Source organism: Hypanus sabinus, chromosome 2 (assembly GCF_030144855.1).
Source record: "Hypanus sabinus isolate sHypSab1 chromosome 2, sHypSab1.hap1, whole genome shotgun sequence".
In the NCBI taxonomy this organism is placed as follows: domain Eukaryota; kingdom Metazoa; phylum Chordata; class Chondrichthyes; order Myliobatiformes; family Dasyatidae; genus Hypanus; species Hypanus sabinus.
Window position 1 is genome coordinate 157,582,947 of NC_082707.1, and position 23,209 is coordinate 157,606,155.

Consider the following 23,209-nt stretch of genomic DNA (forward strand, 5'->3'; position numbering starts at 1 on the left):
TCCATGGTCTTGTTATGCAACTTTATTGATTTTGGTAATATAACTATATCCAGCATATTGCTGGAGAATATTTGTTTTGTAGATGTTTAGTATAGTGGGCAGCCATCAATTCCAGGGGATCGTGGGTTTGTGCCTCTGGTGTCCTCTCCAGGGCATAAGCCTGGTTGGGAAGATTTGAAGAACCGGCTGTTGCCATGCAGCAGATTCCCTCCCCTCAATGTCACTGATGTAGTCCAAGGGACTACACTGCTTGGCACCAGTGTCATCGCAGAGGTTGTCAGAGCAAAGTTGTAAACAACATCAAACTGCCTTAGGTACCCTGACTCCAGATCTCTTCCTCGGGGTTTACTCCCAAAGCCTTTCCCATGATGGTTAGGTATGACTACAAGGCAGCAGAGTTTTCCTGCTCCTCGGAGGGCTGCTGTCCAAGGCTGATGAGCCCCAGCTGCTCAAAAGATGTTTAGTATAAGGACCACTTTCAAGCAAGTTAATTAGTTTGTGATTTGGAACTCAGCTGTGAACATGTATGTTAGCTTAACATCCTTTTCTGTACTGCAAGCCAATTACCAATACTGGAATGATTTTTTTTTCTGGAATGGAAATGCCATTGGTTGAAGTTTCCCATTTATCTAGTCTGTGCTTAATGAAGGTGATGTGGTATAACATGGCAAGAAATATTAAGAAATATTAGGGTGATGGTGAAACCTGGCACAACACAGTCTACAGCGAGATTGGAATATTGGCTTAGAGCTTGCATGCCATCATATATCAATTTAAATGTGTATTGTAAAACAAAGTTGTGCTGAGTTAAGAATTTAATGGACATTATCTTTGCACTGTAGCTAATGCAGAATCTTGGAAATTTATAGCACAGTTGAGGTAATTTGCTAATATGATTACATACTGAACAAAGAATGCATGAGTTCCTTTTACTTTCATTATGAGTAAAAATGGTTATTTCATTCATGCTCCATTTAATTCAAGTTAATTTTTACTTCAGTTCAGTATGAAATTATTTAAAATGCATTACGTGATCTACAACTCTTTCATGCATAGCTCGTCAGAAAATTTGGGTTCTTCATGTGAATGACACATTCATTGAGATATTCTTAGTAGTGTCAAATGCATTCCTTCTAAATTCAGTCAACAGATTTGAATGGAAGAAAGTAATTCTCAACCCCAAGCCTTCCCAAGAAGAATAAGACAGTAATGCACCAGCCATTGTGAATAGCCTGCTTCTAAGCAGAATATTAAAAGGCAAGCAGTTAGCTAGATCAGGACGTTTTTCACAACGTTATTTAAATTATTTCTTAAAAACGTGCTAATGTTTATAGTTTCTTTGAGGGTTAGATTCCTGTTAAAATATTGGATGCATTTCTAGAGCTAAGAGAAGAAGAATCATCTATTTATTTCCTCGTAATTCTAGTCACTTTGTGTCTGTTCCAGCAGTAAGGTGGCTGTGCGCTTGGTGGCAGTGTCCTCTCCTTGTCCAGCCAATGATGTAATTATACATCCTTATTGACTCTCTTGTGATTGCAGGACACTGCTGGATTTTAAGAATACCAGATACTGCAAGTCTACCTCACTACCAAGTTGTTTTACGGCAGATGAGCTGTGCAGTGTGGGCTTATTGCATACCGCGTCGTCACCTACTTTAGCCACCCAAGGAAGAAGAGTCAGAAATGGTACACAGTCCAACACACAGTGCAAACTTTTCTTGGGATCACAAGACCCTGTTGGACATTGGCAATATGAAATACCACATCTGATTCGCTGATTCATTTGCGAGACCAATGGTGTGGGAGCTGTGTGCTCTCGGTTGTCAGATGTTCCAGGCCTGCGTGCTGTGGTATTGTCAGTTGTAGTCACCCAGGAGAGGAGGTGCCAGAGGTGATGTGGAGGAGAACCAAGGCACAGTGGGGGTACTGGGCTCCATGCTTGGCTGGAGCTGGCCATCCAGTCGGAGCTGCTCTCTGGCTGAACTAGTGCAACATGAGGAACTAAGAGTTCTGCTTATTCTTGCAGAAACATGGCTCCAGGACAACATCCGATACACCATCAATCTTCAGGCCATGACACTTAGAGATTTGGGCTAATATATTTTTATGTGACTATATGCATAACTATATATGCCACGTGTTGTCTGCTGCGTGTACCATGTTTTGCATCCCTGGAGGAATGCTGTTTCATTTAGCTGTATACATGTGTATAGTTGAATGTCAGTTAAGATTGAACATGATCTCGAGTTCCTCCAGCAAATTGTTGCTGCAGACTCCAGTATCTACAGACTTATGTCATTAAGCATTATTTCCCTCATAGTGGAAGTGGATTTGTGTCACAATTTTTAAATATCATACTGACAGTTCTCTTTGATTGTCTCCTTTTGATCTATATGTCCTTCAACATCTGGTACCTTCAATCTCTACTTCTTCCATCAACGGAGATGTAACCAGTGCCTTCTTGCAAGCTCTCCCATCTGGGTGAATATTAATGCTTTGAATAAATTCTCTTTTCTTCAACTCATTTCCACCAAATAAAGGATCTGAGCAATTTCCACCAAGTTTGAAATACAGAATAATGAATATTCACAAAATGCTGGTGGAACACAGCAGGCCAGGCAGCATCTATAGGAAGAAGTACAGTCCTGACATTTTGACACACAGCATTTTGTGAGTGTTGCTTAAATTTCCAGCATCTGCAGATTTCCTCGTGTTTGCTTAGTTTATATTCCTTTTGTTGTCTTAAGCATATATCCCTTCTCACCTCTTTTTCTAGTACATTATGCCACTTCCTGAACTGGAAACTATCACTGATTTTGCATCTTTCACTTACTTGCACTGCAACATGTTTAAACCTCTCTAATAAAGTCATTAATAACATTATATGTGTCTGTGACAGAGATAGTACAGTCGGCCCTCCTTATCCGCAAGGGATTGGTTCCGGGACCCTTCACGGATATGAAAAAACGCAGATGCTCAAGTTCCTTATTCAACCTGACTCTAGTGCCGTGGATCTTAGGACCCAGTGGAACCCCAGACCTTATTTAACCTGTCTCAGTGAGGTGGACATTAGGACCCGGCAGCAGAGATCCAGATCCACAGTGTTTCTGTACACGAAAATAATCACGATCACGATTGAAAATAAAGTGGAAATAATAAAGCGATCGAAAAAAGGTGAAACACCATTAGTCATTGGAAAAGCGTTAGGCTACATCGGTCAATGATTTTAAAGGATAAAGTGAGAAAGGCTCTGCCCCGATGGAAGCTACAATTATTACTAAGCAATGCAGTGGTTTAATTATTGGGTTTTGGGTTTTTGATCCTCCACATCAACCCGGCACAGTGGAGAGCACACTCGGGAGCAGTCTGTCACCGGATTGAACTCGGGAACTTCCATTCCTTATGCGGCGCTGAAACATACATTCTTAAGTGTTTTATATGCATAGAAAGGTAAAATATATACTATATACTAAGACAAACGTTTGACTAACTGTCACTAAATAATACTGGGTGTACCTCTTCCGACTTAGTAAGAGAACTTTCAATTTTTTTCGCTCCCAATCATTGATAACCCACACGCATCCTCCCGTATACTTTAAATCATCTCGAGATTACTTATTATACCTAATACAATGTAAATGCTATGTAAAATAGTTGTTATACTGCATTGTTTAGGGAATAATGACAAGAAAAAGAGTCTGTACATGCTCGAACAACAAGTGCTGGAAGAGCACTTCCAGGTTTGCGTGATTCGCGGTTGGTTGAATTCGTGGATAAGGAGGGCTGACTGTAATAGTTATTCATCCTCAACCTTCTTGATCTGTATTGGAATCAGAATCAGATTTATTATCACTTTCAATACACACTAAATGCTGAAGAAATTCAGCAGGCCAGGCAGCATCTATGGAAAAGAGTGAACAGTCGACGTTTCAGACCAAAACTATTCATCAGAACTGGCTGATTATCACCTTCTTACGTGTTCGGTTTTATGGCAGCAGTATTGTACAACGACATAACATTACTATGGGGTAACACAGTGGTTAGTGTGACACTGTTTACAGCTCAGGGTGTCAAGAGTTTGGAGTTCATTTCTGGCGTCCTCTGTAAGAAAGTTTGTACATTCTTCCTGTGAGAGCATGGGTTTCTTCAGGTTCAGTTTCCCTCCACAGTCCAAAGACGACCAGTTAATTAGTCATTGTAAGTGGTCATTGTCCTGTGATTAGGCTGGGGTTAAATAGATGGGTTGCTGGGCAGCACAGCTCGTTGGGCTGGAAGATTCTGTGTTTTAAATAAAATGAATTACAAAATAAATAAATCGTGCAAGCAGAAGGAATAATGAGCTAGTGTTCATGGACTGTTAAGAAATCTAATGGCAGAAGAAGCTGTTTCTGAATCATTGAGTTTAGGTCTTCAGGCCCCTGTATCTCTTCTCCAGTGGTAGTAATACAAAGACACATGTCCCAGATAGCGAGGGTCCTTAATGAAGAATGCTGCCTTTTTCAGATACTGCCTCTTGAAGGAGTCCTCAGTGGTGGGAAGGGTTGTGTCCATGATGGAACTGATTGAATCTTCAGTCTCTGTGTCCTCCACTCTTTATCTGCAATGTTTAACATAAACACCACCATCCTGTTTTCCTCTTCTTTTCAACTATGTATGTCAGCACTTGCCTGCTCTAAATGTTTATTTATTGATTGATAGTCAGAGAATGAGCTGCAAGGGTTTCATTTCCTGCTCCCACACTGTCACTCTGGTATCCCCTGGGAAAATCTTTTCAACCTCTGCCTGTTTCTCATTTACATGGCGCCCCTCCGTGACTTATTCCGGAAAAGAACTGGCAGGCTGTGTTGTAATGTATTATTAAAAGTAAGTTAATACTAATCGGGAAGCTGTTGGTAGCAAGAGGCGGGATCCGGGGTTGGCGGGGTCTTTACTTGCACTCTTTTTACCCCCAGTATGCATCGTATATAGTTCCTCCACCCAGGCCGCACGAGGTACCTGGAAGCCTCTGTATTGTAAATATCATTTGCCATCCCAGATAAAGATGCTCTTTTGGCCATCAAGTTGTCGAGTGGTCTTTTTGTAAAGTAGAAGTTACCACATATTTTTAGCGATGAGGTAAATTGGTTCTGTGGACGGGTTGGCCCCGTTTTCTATCAGGAGCTGTGAACGGTCGAGGAGTCTCGTGTTAGGATGGCTATGTTCGGAATGGTTGGTGTGTTCAACAAGCAAATCGAGGAGTGGCTGGAGTACGAGGAAAGGTTGGGCCACTTTTTCTGTGCTAATAGAATTACTGAGGAGGCTAAGAAGCGCTCTGTTCTCCTAAGCGTGTGTGGGGCAAAGACGTACAAGCTGATACGGAACTTAGCTACACCATGGAAACAGGGAGAAATTCCGTACGACGAACTGGTCAAGCTCATGGGGAACCACCACAATCCGAAGCCTTCGGTGATAGTTCAACGGTTCAAGTTTCACAGCCATGTCCAGAAGCCAGGTCAGACTGTGGGCGATTTTGTGGCCGAGCTTCGGCAGCTGTCGGAGCATTGTGATTTCGGAGCCGTGTTGGCTGACATGCTCCGTGATAGATTAGTATGCGGCATTAATAATGCCGCCGTACAAAGCCACTTGTTGGGGGAAACCCCACCGTTGACTTTCAAGACAGCCCTTTGAGATTGCTCAAGGCACGGAGATGGCTGCTGATAATGCCAGGGATATACAGAAAGGATATGGGGGGGGGGGGGGGTCGCAGTCGGCAGCAGTGCTCAAAGTCAGGAGGGAAACTGGTAGACAGGAAAAGTGGGTGGAATGTTTTCGGTGTGGAGGAACGCACTATGCAAATGTTTGTAAATTCAAAGATACTGTCTGCCATGCTTGTAGCAAGAAGGGACATTTAGTTAAAAAGTGCAGGAGCGTAAAGGGTGAGGTTAAGCCTGGGCAGGGGAAAGCTCAACAGACTTGGGCAGCCACACACCACCGAGGAGAAGCAGACGGAGAGGCAGCGTGTGCCTACAACATGTTTGGGGTGGAAATGGATGAGGGACCACCTGAACCATATTATGCCACAGTCACTGTCAAGGGAAAGGACATTAAGTTCGAGATTGATTCGGGGGTACTGCTTTGGTCATTAGTGAAGAGACCTACAGGAGGACAAGGGGATATAACCTGCCTCCCATCAGAACATCCAAGCTCCAACTCAGGACCTAAACCTCATTTAGGGGTGTTATATGAAGCCAGGCCGGTGATAGCTAAGGGCAGTGGGCCCAGTCTTTTGGGCCGCAATTGGCTTAGCAAAATCCAGCTCAACTGGCATGAAATTAAGTATGTACGCACAACGGAGGACATTCTGCAGCGGTATAGTGACGTTTTCAGGGACGAGCTGGGCACACTGAAGGGCGTGACCGTGAAACTCTATGTCGACCCTGAGGCCACACCACGTTTTTTTAAGCCCAGGTCGGTGCCCTGTGCCATGAAAGGCAAAGTCGAGGCAGAGCTGGTACATTTACAGGGGCTGGGCATCATTGAGCCTGTCCAGTTTTCGAGGAGGGCGGCTCCTATCGTTCCAGTTTTGAAGGCGGATAAAACGGTGAGGATATGTGGGGACTACAAGCTTACGGAGATTCAGGTCTCTAGGCTGGAGGAGTACCCATTGCCATGGGTGGATGACCTGTTTGCGACCCTGTCAGGGGGTAAGCTGGTCACAAAGCTGGACATGAGCCACGCCTACCAACAGCTGCTGCTCAACGAGGATTCAGAGGAGTACATCACCATCAATACGCACAAGGGATTATTCAAATACAATCGCCTGGTGTTTGGAGTGGAGTCTAGCCCCGCCATTTCCAGAGGACAATGGACTCTTTGCTGCAGGGGATTCCACATGTAGCAGTGTATCTTGATGATATTTTGATCATGGGAGCCACGGTGGGGGGTGGGGGGGGAAGTATCTGGCTAACTTAGAACAGGTGCTGAAGAGACTCTCAGACGCAGGGCTGCGGCTGAAACGCGGAAAATGTGTGTTCCTGGCTCCAAGTGTGACCTACCTGGGACACAAGGTTACAGCTGAGGAAAAAGTGAGAGCTATCAAGGAGGCCCCAAGAGCGTCACTGAACTCAGATCATTTTTGGGCATGGTGAATTATTATGGCAAGTTTCTTCCAGACCTCTCAAAGGTTTTGGCCCCACTGTATAAGCTGCTTAACAATGACACTAAGTGGCGGTGGGGTGAAGAGCAGGAGGAAGCTTTCAAGGAAGTGAAAGAACTACTGCACTCAGCGAAGCTGCTCGTTCACTATGACCCAGACAAGGAGATCACCCTTCCATGCGACGCTTCGCCCTATGGAGTCGGGGCAGTTCTCTCACACGTAATGGAAGACCATTTGGAGAAGCCTATTGGTTTTGCTTCACGTACCCTGATGGCTGCTGAGAAGGGATATTCACAGCTAGACAAAGAAGGTCTGCCATTGTTTTTGCGGTCAAACGTTTTCATCAGTACCTCTATGGACGTGCATTCACAATTTATACAGACCATAAACCACTGATGAGCCTTTTTAGGGAGACCAGATGCATCCCACCGCTACCCTCAGCCAGGATACAGCGTTGGGCTCTCACACTGACAGCCTACCAGTATACTATAGTGTACAGAGCGGATGGGGATAATGCAAACGCCGATGCGCTGAGTCGACTCCCTTTACCTGAGACGCCTGTTACTACATGTGTGCCTCCAGAGACTGTTTTCATTGGAGAGGCTGTCCAAGACACCTGTAAAGGCAACCCAGATCAAGCAATGGACAGGGAGGGACCCAGTTCTGTCTCAAGTCAAGACTTTTCCTTTACAAAGTTGGCCCAGAGTTGTGGAAGGAGAGGAACTGCCAAACGCAAGACTGAACTGAGTCTGCAGGATGGTTGTGTTTTCTTGGGGGGGGGGGGGGGGCGAGGGTCATCGTGCCTCCCCCTGGCCATTCACAGATTGTAGAAGAAATTCATGAGATTCACCCAGGGGTGTCTCAAATGAAAAGCCTTGCAAGATCCTACGTCTGGTGGCCAAGAATGGATCGGGATCTGGAGAACAAGATAAAATCATGCAGGCAATGTCAGACCAATCAAAACATGCCACCACCAGCTCCTTTGCACCCATGGGAGTGGCCAGTCTACCCCTGGTCTAGGCTACATTTGGACTTTGCTGACCCCTTTATGGGACAGATGTTTCTTGTAATGGTAGATGTACATTCCAAATGGATCGAAGCTCACATCATGAGCAACATCACAGCCCCTTCAACCATAGACAAACTCAGGCAAGTGTTTGCAGTCCACGGGTTGCCTGACTCTCTGGTCACTGATAATGGCCCGACGTTCACCAGTGAGCTGTTCGGTGAGTTCATGCAGCAGAATGGCATTCGTCACATTCGGACGGCCCCTTTCCACCCAGCCTCAAATGGTTTGGCTGAGCGGGCTGTTCAGACAGTGAAGGAAGGCCTGAAGTGGATGACAGGGGATTCTCTTAGTACCCGGCTCTCACGTTTCCTGTTTAAATACCGCCTCACTCCACAGGCTACGACTGTACACACTCCAGCAGAGATGCTGATGGGGCGTAGGCCTAAGTCAAGGCTGCACCCGGACATGAAGGCAAAAGTGGAGAGAAAGCAGGAAAAGCAGAAGGAGGGGCATGATCAACATTCACGAGACAGTTAGAACGGGATAACAATGTCTATGTGAGGAACAATCAGCAATGGCTACCTGGTGTTATTCTTAAGCAGAGTGGTCCAGTCTCCATTGTTGTGAAGATGACTGATGGGTGTTTTCCGCAGACATCAGGACCATGTGCGCCTGCATCATGATTCTGGCTCAGGGGTAGACAGTTCCATGGAGTTGCCAATGGTGAGACAGACTACTGGGGAAGCATGTCCACCAGTGACTTTGCTAGAGGGAGACACACTGGCAGAAGGGGCAGAGTCCTCTGAAGAGGATGGATATTCTCATGCAGACACACAAACCCCTGTCATGTCCCCAACACTAGATGCACCCAAAACATCCTCACCAGCAGTGCCTGCTAGGTCACCAGGGGTAGTGCGTAGATTGCAGCTCTCTCGCCAACCTCCTGACAGACTGAATCTTTGATCGGATAGTTTCTTTTGTTGTTAGATTGAATTTTGAATTTGTCATGTTTTTTTTTTAGGTGTTTTTGTATTGGTAACCTGTTACTAATGATACCACTGTTTTTATTTCCTAGTTCTTCTATATTTCGGGAATGTTGGATTTTAAGGGGGGGGGGAAGAAGTGTTGTAATGTGAGTATTATTAAAAGTTAGTTAATACTAATCGGGAAGCTGTTGGTAGCAAGAGGTGGGATCTGGGGTTGGCGGAATCTTTACTTCCGCTCTTTTTACTCCCAGTATGCATCGTATATAGTTCCTCCACCCAGGCCGCACGAGGTACCTGGAAGCCTCTGTATTGTAAATAGCATTTGCCGTCCCTGATAAAGATGCTCTTTTGGCCATCAAGTTGTCGAGTGTTCTTTTTGTAAAGTAGAAGTTACCACAGGGTGCACAACCTCTCTCAACTCCTTCACTGCCAAAAAATTATCAGGCTGCTTGTCTGAAATCCAGTAAATGCTTAAAATGAAATGTTCTCCAATTAAATATATGCAAACTGAAATTTTTTATCAAAATACTGCATATGCTGAACATTTGAATTAAGATTTTAAAAAAATGCTGGAAACATTTGATTGGTCAAACAGCATCTGTGGAAACAAACGAAATAACATTTCAGATCAAAGACCCTTCATGAGAACTGTTAAAGAAAAAAGGTAGTTTTAAATTGCAAAGAAGATTATGAGAGGGATCAATAAAACATCTGTGATAGGGTGAGGGCAAGGTTACTATAGATGGCGAATTGTAGGGGTCATTCTGCTAAATGGAATTGTAAGACAGTTGGGGGGAGTGTTAACACAGACTTAATGTGTTGCTAATATAGCAGGGCTATGGAACATGCTTGGCGGAATAGGGTGTAGTGGTGAAGAGAGTAATACTGTGCCAATATGTGAATTATTTTCAGAAAAAAATGGCCTGTTCTGATACATAGAGAACCAGAGTTGTATTGCACAGAATCAAAATCAGATTTATTATCACAGACATGTTGTGATACTAATTTTTGCACTACTTACTTAATTTAACTTTATTATGCATACTATTTATGTATTTACTGTAATTCAGTTTTTATCATTATGTATTGCAATGAACTGCTGCCACATAGCAACAAATTTCATGACATATGTCAGTGATATTAAACCCAATTCTGATTCTGAAATTCAGGGCAATACATAAAAAGGACCATAGGTTACCATAAGAAATCTAAAAATAAACAGTACAAAGGAGGGCGCAAAATAACAAGGTAGTGTTCATGGGCTCATTGACTGTTCAGAAATTGGATGGCAGAGGGGAAGAAGCTGTTCTAAAAAAAATTAAGTGTGCATCGCCTATACCTCCTCCCCAACAGCAGTAATGAGAAGAGGGCATGCTCAGGATGGTTAAGGTCCTTTATGATGGATGCAGCCTTTCTGAGGCATCTCTTGAAGATATCCTTAAGGTGCAGAGGCTGGTGCTTATGATAAAGATGGCTGAGTCTACAATCCTCAACAGTTTTTCTTGACCCTGCAATCACCGGAGCTTCTATTTCAGGTGAAGATGCAGCCAATCAGAATGCTCACCACCCTACATCAGTAGAAATATACTCCTGTTAAGTAATATACCAGGCACTGGAACTACTTCATCATGATTGCATCAATATATTGGGCCCAGGATAGGACCTCTGAGGTATTGATGCCCGGAAATGTGTTGATGTCCATAAGAGATGCAGTCTCCCGAAACAGGCCCTTCAGCCCACTGTTGTCAATGGTAATCATAAAGCCCATCTGTACTAATCCCATTTACCTGCATAAGTTCTAATTTCCTCTACGTCCTGTCAAGATACCACTTAAACGTTTCCTTTCTGCCCCCACCATCTAATCAGACAGCTCATTCCTGAAACCAACTACTCCATATACAAAAAATATACACCCAAGATCCCCTCCTCCCTCCCACCTTAAGGTCATGCCCTCTGGTTGTAGACAAGACTACTAGCGAAATCGATTCAGGCCACCCACCCTCTCGATGCTACTTATGATTTTATGTCATGCTTTGGCATCTTCACTCCAGGCAAAATGAAACCTAGCCTATTTAATGGAGACAGGTACACTGCATATGCTGCTATTTTATTCCTTTACACCACTCAATCTTTCCTTAAAACACAAACTCAATCCAAACAACTTCCTTGTGAATTTTTTTTTTTGCATACTCTCTAGATTAAACACATCTTTTCTGTAGTGTGGCAATCAGAAAGGCATACAATACTCCAAGTATAGTCTAATCAATGTTTTGTACAGCTGTAACATAACATCCCACATCTTATATCATTGCCACTGTGATTGAAAGCAAGCATGTCAACAAACTAATTTTATATATAATTTGCTAATTCACCTTGGATCCCATGCCATATTCTTGCCATTCTGTCTACCAGTCCCAGTTATCAGGGAACTATTTATTCATTTCTCATGGCTTCTCTGTTCAAAATCACTCCGTGGTCCTACTATGTATGTCCTGTCCGGGTTTAACTTCCCAAAGAGCCTCACTCCACACGTCTTGAGTTAAATTCCATCTTCAATTCCCCTGCACACTTTCCCACTCAATTTATATTCTGCTGTAACCTTAGAAAACCTTAGCTGTTCACTATGCCACCAGTTTTGGTGTCATCTGCAAACTTACTAATTATGCCACCTAAATTCATTTCAAATCAATTTACATGTCTAGCAGTAATCCAGCATAGAGCCCTAAGGCACTATTGTCACTAGTGTCTTATCTGATTTAAAAAAACGCTCTCTTACCATCCTTGCCTTCTACTTACAAACCGATTTTGTATATAATTTGCAAACTCACTTTCAATCCTATGCATTCTAACCTTGTAGACCAACCTACCATGTGGGACCTTGTCAAGGGCCTTGCTAAAGTCCATGTAAACATCATCCCCTTCCCTTCCTCTTTTAACCTCTTGGTCATCTCTTCAAAAACTCATTGTAATTCACAAGACATAATTTCACATGCACAAATCCCTAATTAGCCCTTGCCTTTCCAAATGCAAATAAACCATATCCCTCAGAATTCCTTCTAATAACTCTCCCTTTTAATAACTCTGTTGTAAAAGGGAAAGAAGCTGAATTATTTGAAGTTCAACCCTGGTGGCTGCAAAATGAGCTACTGTTCATGAAGCTTAAACTGGGCCTCATTGCAGTAAAGCAGGATGCCAAAGACAGAATGGTCAGAGTGGAATTGGGTTGGACAGTTAAAGTGACTCAAAATTGAATTGACAAAATTACTTGATCCTAATTGTTACAATCCAGCAACAGTGAATATATAATTGAGACAGGTTTTTTTATAACAAATAAAACATTTATTAAACACTGCTGGAAAAAACCACAAAGGTAAACAAATGACTAACTTAACCGGAAGTCAGCGGCGATACGGCAGCTTGAACAGTTCTTAAAGCGAGAAATGCAAACTCAGTTCTTTAAAGTAGTATTGCAAAAAAAAGTGCAAAATGATTTACACAGTTAGTTAGGAGAGACTTTCCTCTAAGTAATAAATCTTCTTTCACGATGTTACTGCTGATCCCAGCTGAAGTGTGCTTTGCCGAGGGATTTACGATTGAAGGAAATAAAACGGCTTAAAGACACTGACCTTTCCTTGCGTCCAACTCTTTCTGCTTTCAGAAATGTGTTACGAACCCCGTAACTGGGTTACTTACCAGCAAAGTTAGAGACGTCTGTTAGAATCTGATGATACTATTTTTAACAGTATTTATTAGTAAAAATACACAAAAATAATATCAATGCAAATATACAGATAATATAAGTCGTCAATACTAAACCTAAAAGTGCGGGTATAATAATAATCAATAAGAAACAAGCTCTATCGTTGTCTAGGGGATAATGAATTGTCCGAGGGGAATATAAAGTTCACTGCAGTTCACACAGGCTGCCATCTTTTGAGTGTTGCTGTGTTGCAATTGTGAGAGAGAGAGAGAGAGAGAGAGAGAGAGAGAGAAAGAGAATGGGAACATTTACCACTACGGGTTTTGCCAACCTTCCTTTATGATTTCGATCCGTCAGGAGTCTCGTTGTCTTGGCCGTTCAAGTGTGACCTCTCCTTTAGCTAAACCATTCTTCCGTGATGAGCCCGCCACCCAGGCAAGGGAGGACGCACAGGAGCTCCCAATGGCTTTCGCTATAAAACGCTGCCACTGGATTTCTAGCGTTTCTCCTGGTGCCTCTAAAGGGGTTGTTCCCCAGACCCCTCTTTTATCCTTACTCACGGGGTCTCAGATGTCAATCAGGTTGGGATGATGCAATCCCTCAGCCAGCCCACTTTGGTTGTCCCCTGAGGGGTTTCAATGAATAGTACAGTACTCAATACACAATTCCTTCTCCAAGAGACAATAGCAGTAGTCAGTGGTTCCGTTCCGCTTATGTCAGGAGATATTCCAAACCTTGTGTATTCTGCGTCTCTCTCTCTCTCTCTCTCTCATTTCCTGGGTCTCAGACCCAAAATACTAGCGATCTTGCGATTCTCAAAAAGGAGGGGGTGACTTTGCACCCTTCGGCCCCTCAGAGTTGCTCCACCTTCGTAACAAATGCAGGAGCGATCTTGGACACAAGTTACTAATTCCTTGTACAAAGATTAAATAAGGTCGAACCTGTTTCACAGCCGACATCAACTTCCCTCGATCCTCCAGCTTCCCGAACTTCGATAAATCTTCACTCTCTGACTGGACTGAACTGGCAGTATTGTAGCAAAACTGCCGGCAATAACCTTTGAGACTTAAGGCAGAAAGTAATAACTCCACTTTAAAACAAAACTGCGTTATAACATCGAATACACAGCAAAACAGAGTCACTGAACGAATTCAACCACAAACTGCCCCGCATCACAGGGAGGGGTTCCCTTTTTATCCCCTGTTGAAAAAAACTATCACATGACCTCTCACTGGCAGGAAAATTACGTCACTCCACCATCACAGGATCATTACATCATGCTCAGCATAGCTTCAATTACATCATGGTCATGTGACAGGCACAAGATACCCATGGGTACGTAACACTAATATTCTGTGAAAGTATGATGGTGCATCACCTTTCTCGAACTTTTGCATTCCTTCAGATTAAATCCCCCTATAATTGAGTAGTAAGTTTCAAGATTCAATCCAACAGTGTTCAATCCAACAGTGTTCTATTTCCTGAATGGTGTGCCTTATGCCTTCATGGCTTTGAGAGATGTTATTGTAGTAGCCCAGGCAAATAATTTCCATGCATTTTGTAGCTAGCAGCAGTACATGCAGTGCTAATAAAATGTAAATATTGTTTGGGTATTTCTCATACTTAACATTTAAAAAATTAGATTGTCAGAAGATGAAGTTCTCACACGATACCCTATCTCTGATCTGTTCATGTAACTTATGTGGCTGATCCATTTGAGTTTTTGATCAATGGCACGTGACAATAATTTCAATGAATGCAGAAGATATAATGTTGTGCAGCACCATAATCATGATAACCAATTGGAGGTTACACTAGGTTATATTTTGTTTTCAGCAAGTAAGGATGGTTCCTTTCACCAAACATTACACCTGAAATTGACAATCTTGCATTCATTGGTGAATATTTCCACTTCTGATCTTATGAACAGAAATAAGTCATTGATAAAGCAGATGAAGATGGTTAGGTTCACCAATTCAGGGCAAATTAATTTTTAGCCAATTGAATTCTTGAAATAAAATGCATTTGGTGTTTACATATATTCTGGGCACTTTTATTAAATATATAAGTAAATACAAAGCTCAGATAATTTACATACAAGATTCCTTAAGTTTTAGTCAATTTTCCTCCATGCAGCATTTTGCTATTATGAATGTATTTTAAGGGGTTAAAATAATGATAGGTAATAATTCCACATAACCTTACATACAAAAATGAGAAGGTAGGATAGAACTCTTAGAAGTGAACTCTCAATCATTAAGAAAAGTCCATGAATTATTCTAAATGCACTTTTAAAGTGGTAAAAAGAATAAGGCATGTAAGCAAGAAATGAGAAGGCAATATGGATTAAATGGTAAAACTACTAGATGCCTGATAGGCTGGAATGGTCTGTTTCCGTACTTCTACAATTTAATTAATTCTGGAATTGATCTGGTGGTTCTAGCATCAATAAAGTAGTACTAGATGTAGTAGTATAATAAAAGTTTATCAGTTAGTTAGAAATGCCCGTGTTTTCATATATCCAAATACTAACAGTCACTTTAGTAAGAGTATCCCAAGTTTACGTCATAAACGTGTTATGGAGAGTAATATCTCCAAAGATGCTGACTTTGGTCACTTCTTTCAAACTCTTATATCGATGTTTGTATTCAAGAAAATGTTGTTTATTCACAGCCATCTTGTATTGTTCTGGTTCACCAAGAATCAGTATCTGCAGGATTTAAAAACAAATTTATTTCATGTAAATGTATTGTATTTGTTAAACATCCCAGTTATTAAATTCAATTCTATTTACTGTAATGAAGAATAAATTTGCATTTAGACAGTATTTTTGACTACAAAGCTAACTATTTTGAAGTGCTATCACTCTTTATTAAAAAAAGTTTTCCTTAATTAAGTTTTAAATGCTATTTAATAAATTATATACTATTAGACTGGTATAATTTGATAATAGAAATGGATCAACTATCATTGAAAATACTAAATACATCATTATCAGCTACAAATGACATTTTTGTTGGAACATTGAACTATCTTAACCCCCCCCCCCCCTTTGTTTAGTTGGGACACTGTTGCTGAACAGTTTCCAATTGACAACAGTTGTACACACTTATGTGGTCATAAGGCACTACACCATGCTTATAACAAAGTTTTTAAATAGCATTGTGTGTGTGTGTGTGTGTGTGTGTGTGTGTGTGTGTGTGTGTGTGTGTGTGTGTGTGTGTGTGTGTGTGTGTGTGTCCAAAAAAGTAGTCATTTTTGCCACTGTTAGTTGACAAGAAATAAACAATATGACAATTAAGAACAGTTTTCCTCACTGTGGTTTCAAGCATTGAGGCTTGGAGATGCCAGAAACAACTGGGAATGAAAATGAAATTATTTCACTACTTCAACTAGTTAGGTACTACGAAGAATTTGAAGTTATCAACAATCATCTTGAATGTTTAAATGTAAAATAAGATTTGGAGGATGCAATCGTTGAAAGCATTGTATGAAGGTAGTCCATTATCTGCACTGTGTCTGCGCTGAGTGTGTTCATTTACAATGAAAAGAACATGGCAGCAAACTCTGGATGAATTCCTCTGTTGATAACCATTAGGAACTAATGCACAATTTTATAGTACTGCAGTAGTATCGGTCTGTTCTAATTTGTTTGGTATTTCATTTAAATATATGATTTGTCACCCATTTAAATGATAGTTTTGTCTTCTTTGTATCTTTTTAACTATTTTCATGAAACTTTGGCAAATTGGGGCTGCTGCTTAATTGGGCCAAAATGTGTCCCAATTGAACAGAATCTACTATCCTCAGCTCTTTTTCTCCAGCACAATTCTCTTGATACTCCCCTTTGAAATACTCTGGAATAACTTTGGAAAGCTTTTGAGCTTCACCAGTTTCCAAGTCCCAATAAGTATGTTCTGTAAACTGGTGAAGCCAATAAATGGTCTAAAGTTACAAATGACAACTTCAGTAATATTATTACCCTTCATTACTTTAGTTGTCAGGCTGCTTTTTCAGTTTCAATTCCTCTTTGACCAGCTACACATATATATTCTTTTGTAATTAGCTGGAAAACCCAAGATGATATTCTTTCCAACAGCCAAAACTTTCTGCATGAAAATTAATTCTAAACTGTGAATGTAGTAGTTTAATATAACTGAGTGGTTTGCTAGTCTTTCGGTCAATTAAGCATCAACCAAACAGTATGAGAAGATACAGACACGTGAATAGGCAAGGCAAAGAAGGGTACAGACCTTGTACTGACAAATGATAGATGGCAATAAAGGTCACCATATAGTGGGCTGAAAAACCTGTTCCAATGCAGCATTGACTGTAAGAATCAGAAACTGTTACATTACAGAAGGAGGCTATCAAATCCATACCAGCTTTTTATGGAGCAGACCAGTCAGTTCCATTCCAATATTCTTTCTCTACAAATTACAATCCCTTGTGACCATCCATTTCCATCTTCAAAACTGATCATTTCCACAACCCCAGAAATAATAAGTTCCAGATAATAACCACATACTGCACAAAGGAAAACTCATCCCTCACATCCTCCCAAGTCTCTTCCTAATCATTTTAACCCCTAGATCACTGGTGTATGAACCAACCATGAATGGGAGTCTTCCTTCTGAGATTACTGCACTACCAGTGCTGATGCAGGGTTTTGACCTGAAAAGTCAATCATTCCTTTCCTCCCACAGATGCTGCTCAACACACAGAGTTCTTCCAGTAAATTGTTACTGCACTAACTCCTTATGGTTGTTGAATAGAAATCTAGTTCAACTCCTTGAGAACTCTTCATTAATTAAAAATTGGGATCAATCACGTATATGTCCACAAGCACACTATCTTTGCTTCATGAGGGGGCAAAAAATAGCACACAGTTGACTCCAAGATTTTGTAAGATCAATTCTGAAAAATGGTCTGCCAGAATTTGAAGCCTTTTAAAAGAAAATAAGACCCCCTGTAAATAGGAACACTAATTAAGAGTTCAAATATTTTCCTTCTCGTGTCATTGAACACTATGGTGTAGAAACAGGCCCATCTAGACCGTGCAGAACTATTATGGTGCCCAGTTGCATCCACCCACACCTGGACCATAGCCCTCCATACCCCTCCAATCTGCATTCCTATTCAAGTTTCTTGTAAATGCTGAAATCAAACCCACATCCACCATTTCCACTGGCTGCTCATTCCACACTCTTAGCACCCTCTGAATGAAGAAGATCCCGTTAAACATTTCACCTTTCACCCTTAACCCATCACTTCCAGTCCTAGTCTCACCTAGCCTCAGTGAAGAAAGCCTGCTTGCATTTACCCTATCTATACTCCTCATAATTTTGTATGCCTCTAACAAATCCTCCCTTATACCCCTACAATCCATACAAATAAAGTCGTAATCTATTCAACCTTTCCAACTTAATCAGGCCCTTAAGTCCCAGCAACATCCTTGAAAATCTCTGCAATCTTATTAATATCTTTCCCATAGGTAGGTGACCAGAACTGTACACAATACTCTAAATTAGGCCTCACCAATGCCTTATACTGTGCAACACTAACATAACATCCCAACTCATGTATTCAATACTTATGAAGACCCGTATACCAAGTGCTCTCTTTAAGACCCCATCTTCCTGTGACACCACTTCAAGGAATTATAGATCTGTATTGCCAGATTATTCTACTCTACCACATCCCTCAGCACTACACCTCTTATTATGTAAGTCCTACCCTGGTTTGTCCTTCCAAGTGCAAAACCTCACACTTGTCTGCATTAAGTACTATTTGCCATTTTTCAGCCCATTTTTCCAGATGGTCCAGATCCCACTACAAGCTCTACTAACCTTCCCCACTGTCCACTATACTCCCAATCTTGGTGTCGATCAAATTTGCTGATCTGGATTGCTGATATAAATAACAAACAAGGGAACCAGCATTGATCTCTGCAGCACACCACTGGTCACAGGCCTCCGATCAGAGGCAACTATCTACTCCCACTCTCTGGCTTCTCTCACAAAGCCAATGTCTAATCCAATTTACTATCTCATCCTGAACGCCCAGCAACTTAACCTAACCTCCCATATAGAACCTTGTCAAAGGCTTTCTAAAGCATGTAGACAACATCTACTGCCTTTCTTTCATCAACTTTCCTGGTACCTTCCTTGAAAAACTGTATAGAATTAGTTTAACATGATCTATCATGCACAAAACCATGCTGATTGTCCTTAATTAGTCCCTGTCTATTCCAGTCCTTTAGAATACCTTCTAATAACTTACCCACTACTGACTTCAGGCTCACAGGCCTATCATTTCTTAGCTTATTCCAAGAGCCTTTCTTAAACCACAGTCTTTGCGGACTGAAAGTAACATCTCCTCTTTGCTGAGGATCAACATTGGTGCACCTCAAGGATGCTTGCTTCGCCCACTACTTTATTCAGTCTACACTCACAGCTGTGTGGCTAGACATAGCTCAAATGCTCAAACAGCTATAAATTTGCCAATCTTGCATTCAGTGTTAATAAGATCAAGGAAATGATTTTGGATTTCAGAAAGAGGAAGTCACAGGAACACATTAGTCCTATTCAAAGGATCAGAAGTGGAAAGGGTGAACAGTTTTAAGTTCCTGGGTGTCAACATCTCTGAGGATCTAGCCTGGATGCAACATTAGAAAGAAGACACAACAGCAGCTACATTTCATTAGGAGTTTAAGAATTGGTATGTCACCAAAGATACTCATGGATTTTTACAGATGTACCATGGAGAGTACTCTAACTGGTTGCATCACCATCTAGTATGGGGGGTGGGCACTGCACAGGATCAAAATATGCTGTAGAAAGTTGTAAACTCAGCTGCATCATGGGCAACAGCCTCCCCAGCATTGAGAAAACCTTCAAAAGCAGATGTCTCAAAAAGACGGCATCTATCATTAAGAACCCCCAACACCCAGGACATGTTCAATGGCTCCTGAAGATGCTCAATGCTTCATGAACAGCTTCTTTCCCTCCGCCATCAGATATCAAAACAGACAATGAACTCTACCTTTCCCCTCTTTTTGCACTACATACATATGATAGTGATCCTAAACCCGATTCTGAACAACCCATTACCTGTCCTCCAGTTATCCAGCACCTCACCCACAGTTAAGAATGTTTTTAGTACCCCTGCCCATACAATTTCTGCACCAGCCTCCCCAGAAGGTCCGAGGAAACACCTTGTCTGACCTTGGGAATTTGCTTCAAGACAGTAAGGGTAATTGTGGGGCATTTTGGGGGAATGGGAAGAAACAAAAAAAAAAAGTGATTTATGTTGTGGTTCCTTGCATCTTTTAATAGATCAGTGAGACCCCTTCTTCAAGGTGATGGTAAATGTTCTCAAGAGATTGTAATTTCAAATTATAAACGTTGCTGATTCAAATTTTCAGATTAAATTCAAAGGCAGTGCTTAAGCAGCACCTGAAAATCAGTAAATTGGACAAGGCTTTATTAAACAAATAATTTTCAAACACTTAATACAGTGAAGGTGGAGCAAAGGGAGAAGAACTACTTATTCTAAAATACTTTCCTTTTAATAGAAATTAGATAAATTACTAGATAGCAGATAGATAAACAGACGTTGAAAACTCCAGAGAAATTTCTGAATGCTGTACAACTCCTTTCCAGAAGCAAACACCATGCCCTCCATTTTGCCCCCAAAAACCCCCATTCTCACTAACAATTTACCGTTAAATTGAATTGCTATGGAGTGCAGATCTTCCAAAAGATAGGAAAAAATCCAGTAAAACTGAATATGCAACCAAGCAAGTGGAGTTAATCCCACAAAGAGGTAATAAATATATTGCTTGAGATATTGCATCAAGATTTTGACAAATCAGAGTATTTTCATTACATTTAAGTTACTGGGCAATCCATATGAATTGCATTGCCACAAAAATTGTACAGGGACAAAGTGGGTAGAGGATTGTGATGTACTATTATCTGATGCTATTCAGTGTTAGGCAGTTACCATGCCACACTCTTATGACCAACCACAACAACTTGTATCTGCACAGTGCTTTTATCAGAAAAGTAAATACAGTACACAGAAGTAGAATCAAATTTCACACTGAGCCATAAATGGGTACATTTACAGTTATAGCTCGGCCTCCTTGAATATTAGATGTAGAAGAGAGCTGTTTAGGATGAGGATTCAGGTTTAGTCTCTTTGAAACTTCAAGTAGAATAGTGCACCAATTTAAAATTAAGGATGTAATAGGCAAAACTGGAGCATTACAAATAATTTGGAAGGCTGCCAAAGCACAGGAAATTGAAAATATGTAAGGATTTAAAACAAAGAATGTCAACTTCATAATCAAAGAGTTTTGTAAACTGGAATTAGTATAGATCCACAAAAACAAGAGCTTTGGATAACAAGTTGGGGCAGAGTTAGCAAGAGAATATAAGCAGTATATTGTCAGGAGTCAGAATGTGCAGCCAGCTAAGAAAACAAGCAATAAACAAGATACATTCTGCAGATGCTGGAAATCCAAAGCATCGCACAGAACATGTTTGAGGAACTCAGCAGGTCAGGCAGCACCTATGGAAAAGAATAAATAGGCAATATTTCAGACCAAGACCTTTTTACAGGATAGGGAAGGAAGGGGAAAGATGCTAGAATAGAGAGGTTGGGGGGGGGGGGGTAAGGGAGGGAGGAGAAAAACTAGGTGATTAATGAAGCCAGGTGGATAGAAAAGGTGAGGGTCTGGAGAGGAAGGAACCTGATGGGAGAAAATAGTGGACCTTAGGAGAAGGGGAAGGAAGAGGGAATCCAGAGGTTGTGATAGGCAGGTGAGTAGTAGTAAGAGGCTAGAGTAGGGTAAAATAGAAATAGAATGGTTTCTCTGCTTGCCTCTTAATACCCACTGGTGACACTGCTTATCCAATAAAATGAACTAAAAACATTTGTGATATCCTTTATATATCTGCAGACAACAGGCTGCTAGTCCATGAAGGACCTGCCTACTGAGGTTAGTGTTCATGCTGCTTTCAGTGGCTACTTTTTCAGTTGAATGCAGACATCTTAAACTATTATCTCTAATGATTAAAGCGTCACTCCATCTTCCCAAAACTTTTTCCTCCTCCTCCTCCTTGTACTAAAGTGAGTGGCCTCTGTTCATTTGCTTTAGACTTGCTGTATTGAAAAGGGATTCCCTTTAAAATTGTACATTTAGAGCAGGGGTCTCCAACACATGGACCAATACCATTAAGCAAGGGTCCATGGACGCCAGGTTGGGAACCCCTGACCTAGAGGCAAAAACAAGCTATTGAAGGAAGTCAGCAGGTCAGATAGCATCTGAGGAGGCAAAGCAATAGCCATCATCTTAGATCAAAACTATCCCTTTGCCTCCACAGATGCTGCCTGGCCTGCTGAATTCTTCAAGCAGCTTTTTCTTATTGATCCTTGTCCCCTTGTCTGCAGTTTCTTGTGACAGTCTTAACAAAAGCTCTAAGGTCAACAAAAGAAAAACAGTTCATCACTTGCTTCACCAGCCCCTGCACAGCTTCTAAAAAAAAACTCCACAACAAAAATGTGTAGAACATAACTCAGCAACTAATCTAAACTTAGCTTAAGATCCCGCTATCTAATAACATTGTGACTGGCTTTTCATTGTGTTCAGCATATGTTCAGTTCTGAGATTAAGAGGATTTTGGGTACAACATGCTGCTTCAAAATGTTTGTGCTTATATCCAATTAGCATTTTCTGCTCATGCCACAATTTACCTGCTCTATGTATTTTTGGTAGATGTTAAATACAAGCATGCTCTCCGATTAACATCTAAATGGCTTTGGGAGAGAAGTGTGCGCACAGGTAATGCTCATTAAAGTTGCATGAGGACTTCACAAGCCCCCCCCGTATGAATTAGAAAAATATTTCAATAGCATTTTCTGTGTATTTTATAGTAGATAGGATGGAAAGAATAATGACACTTCAACCTACTTAATGTGCCCAGGTCTTTTCTCCAGGTCAAGTGGTTGTATCTTTAGACTCAGGGTATTAATGGCTAATTGACACTTATGTAGTGAATCACTAACGATAACTTATGTATGATGCACATAATTCAGACATAGATGTTGTAGCTCACAGGCATATAAGAACAAAATGTACTGTAGGTTAGAAACTCTCCTCCATCCTTGGACTCAACTCCAACTCCAGCAACAGCTCCTAAATATATATTGCCAAGAGACTGTCCCAACACTCTTAGCCCCTTAGCCTTGCAACAAAGCAGGCATATCGAGTGCCGCCTCAATCATTTGAATGTATAAGTAGGCCTTACAAAGTTAAGAGAGTTAGTTTTTTTCATTTTGTTTATTATGCAACTTACATTATTGAAGTATGTT

General features: G+C 41.3%; 1 protein-coding gene and 1 pseudogene across 3 annotated transcripts in view; one reads left to right on the forward strand and one right to left on the reverse strand.

Moving 5' to 3' along the window:
* Positions 1 to 4,451: 4,451 nt before the first annotated feature.
* Positions 4,452 to 9,261, forward strand: LOC132405598 (uncharacterized protein K02A2.6-like; annotated as a pseudogene).
* A 3,596-nt stretch (positions 9,262 to 12,857) lies between these two features.
* lgals3b (lectin, galactoside binding soluble 3b) overlaps positions 12,858 to 23,209 on the reverse strand; it is a 39,784-nt gene continuing 29,432 nt past the window's right edge. For all 3 annotated transcript variants that reach the window (XM_059957559.1, XM_059957551.1, XM_059957568.1), the window contains one exon: positions 12,858 to 15,539. In XM_059957559.1, the coding sequence (XP_059813542.1) occupies positions 15,390 to 15,539 (150 nt within the window). In that variant the 3' untranslated portion in view covers positions 12,858 to 15,389. The remainder of the gene's footprint in view (positions 15,540 to 23,209) is intronic.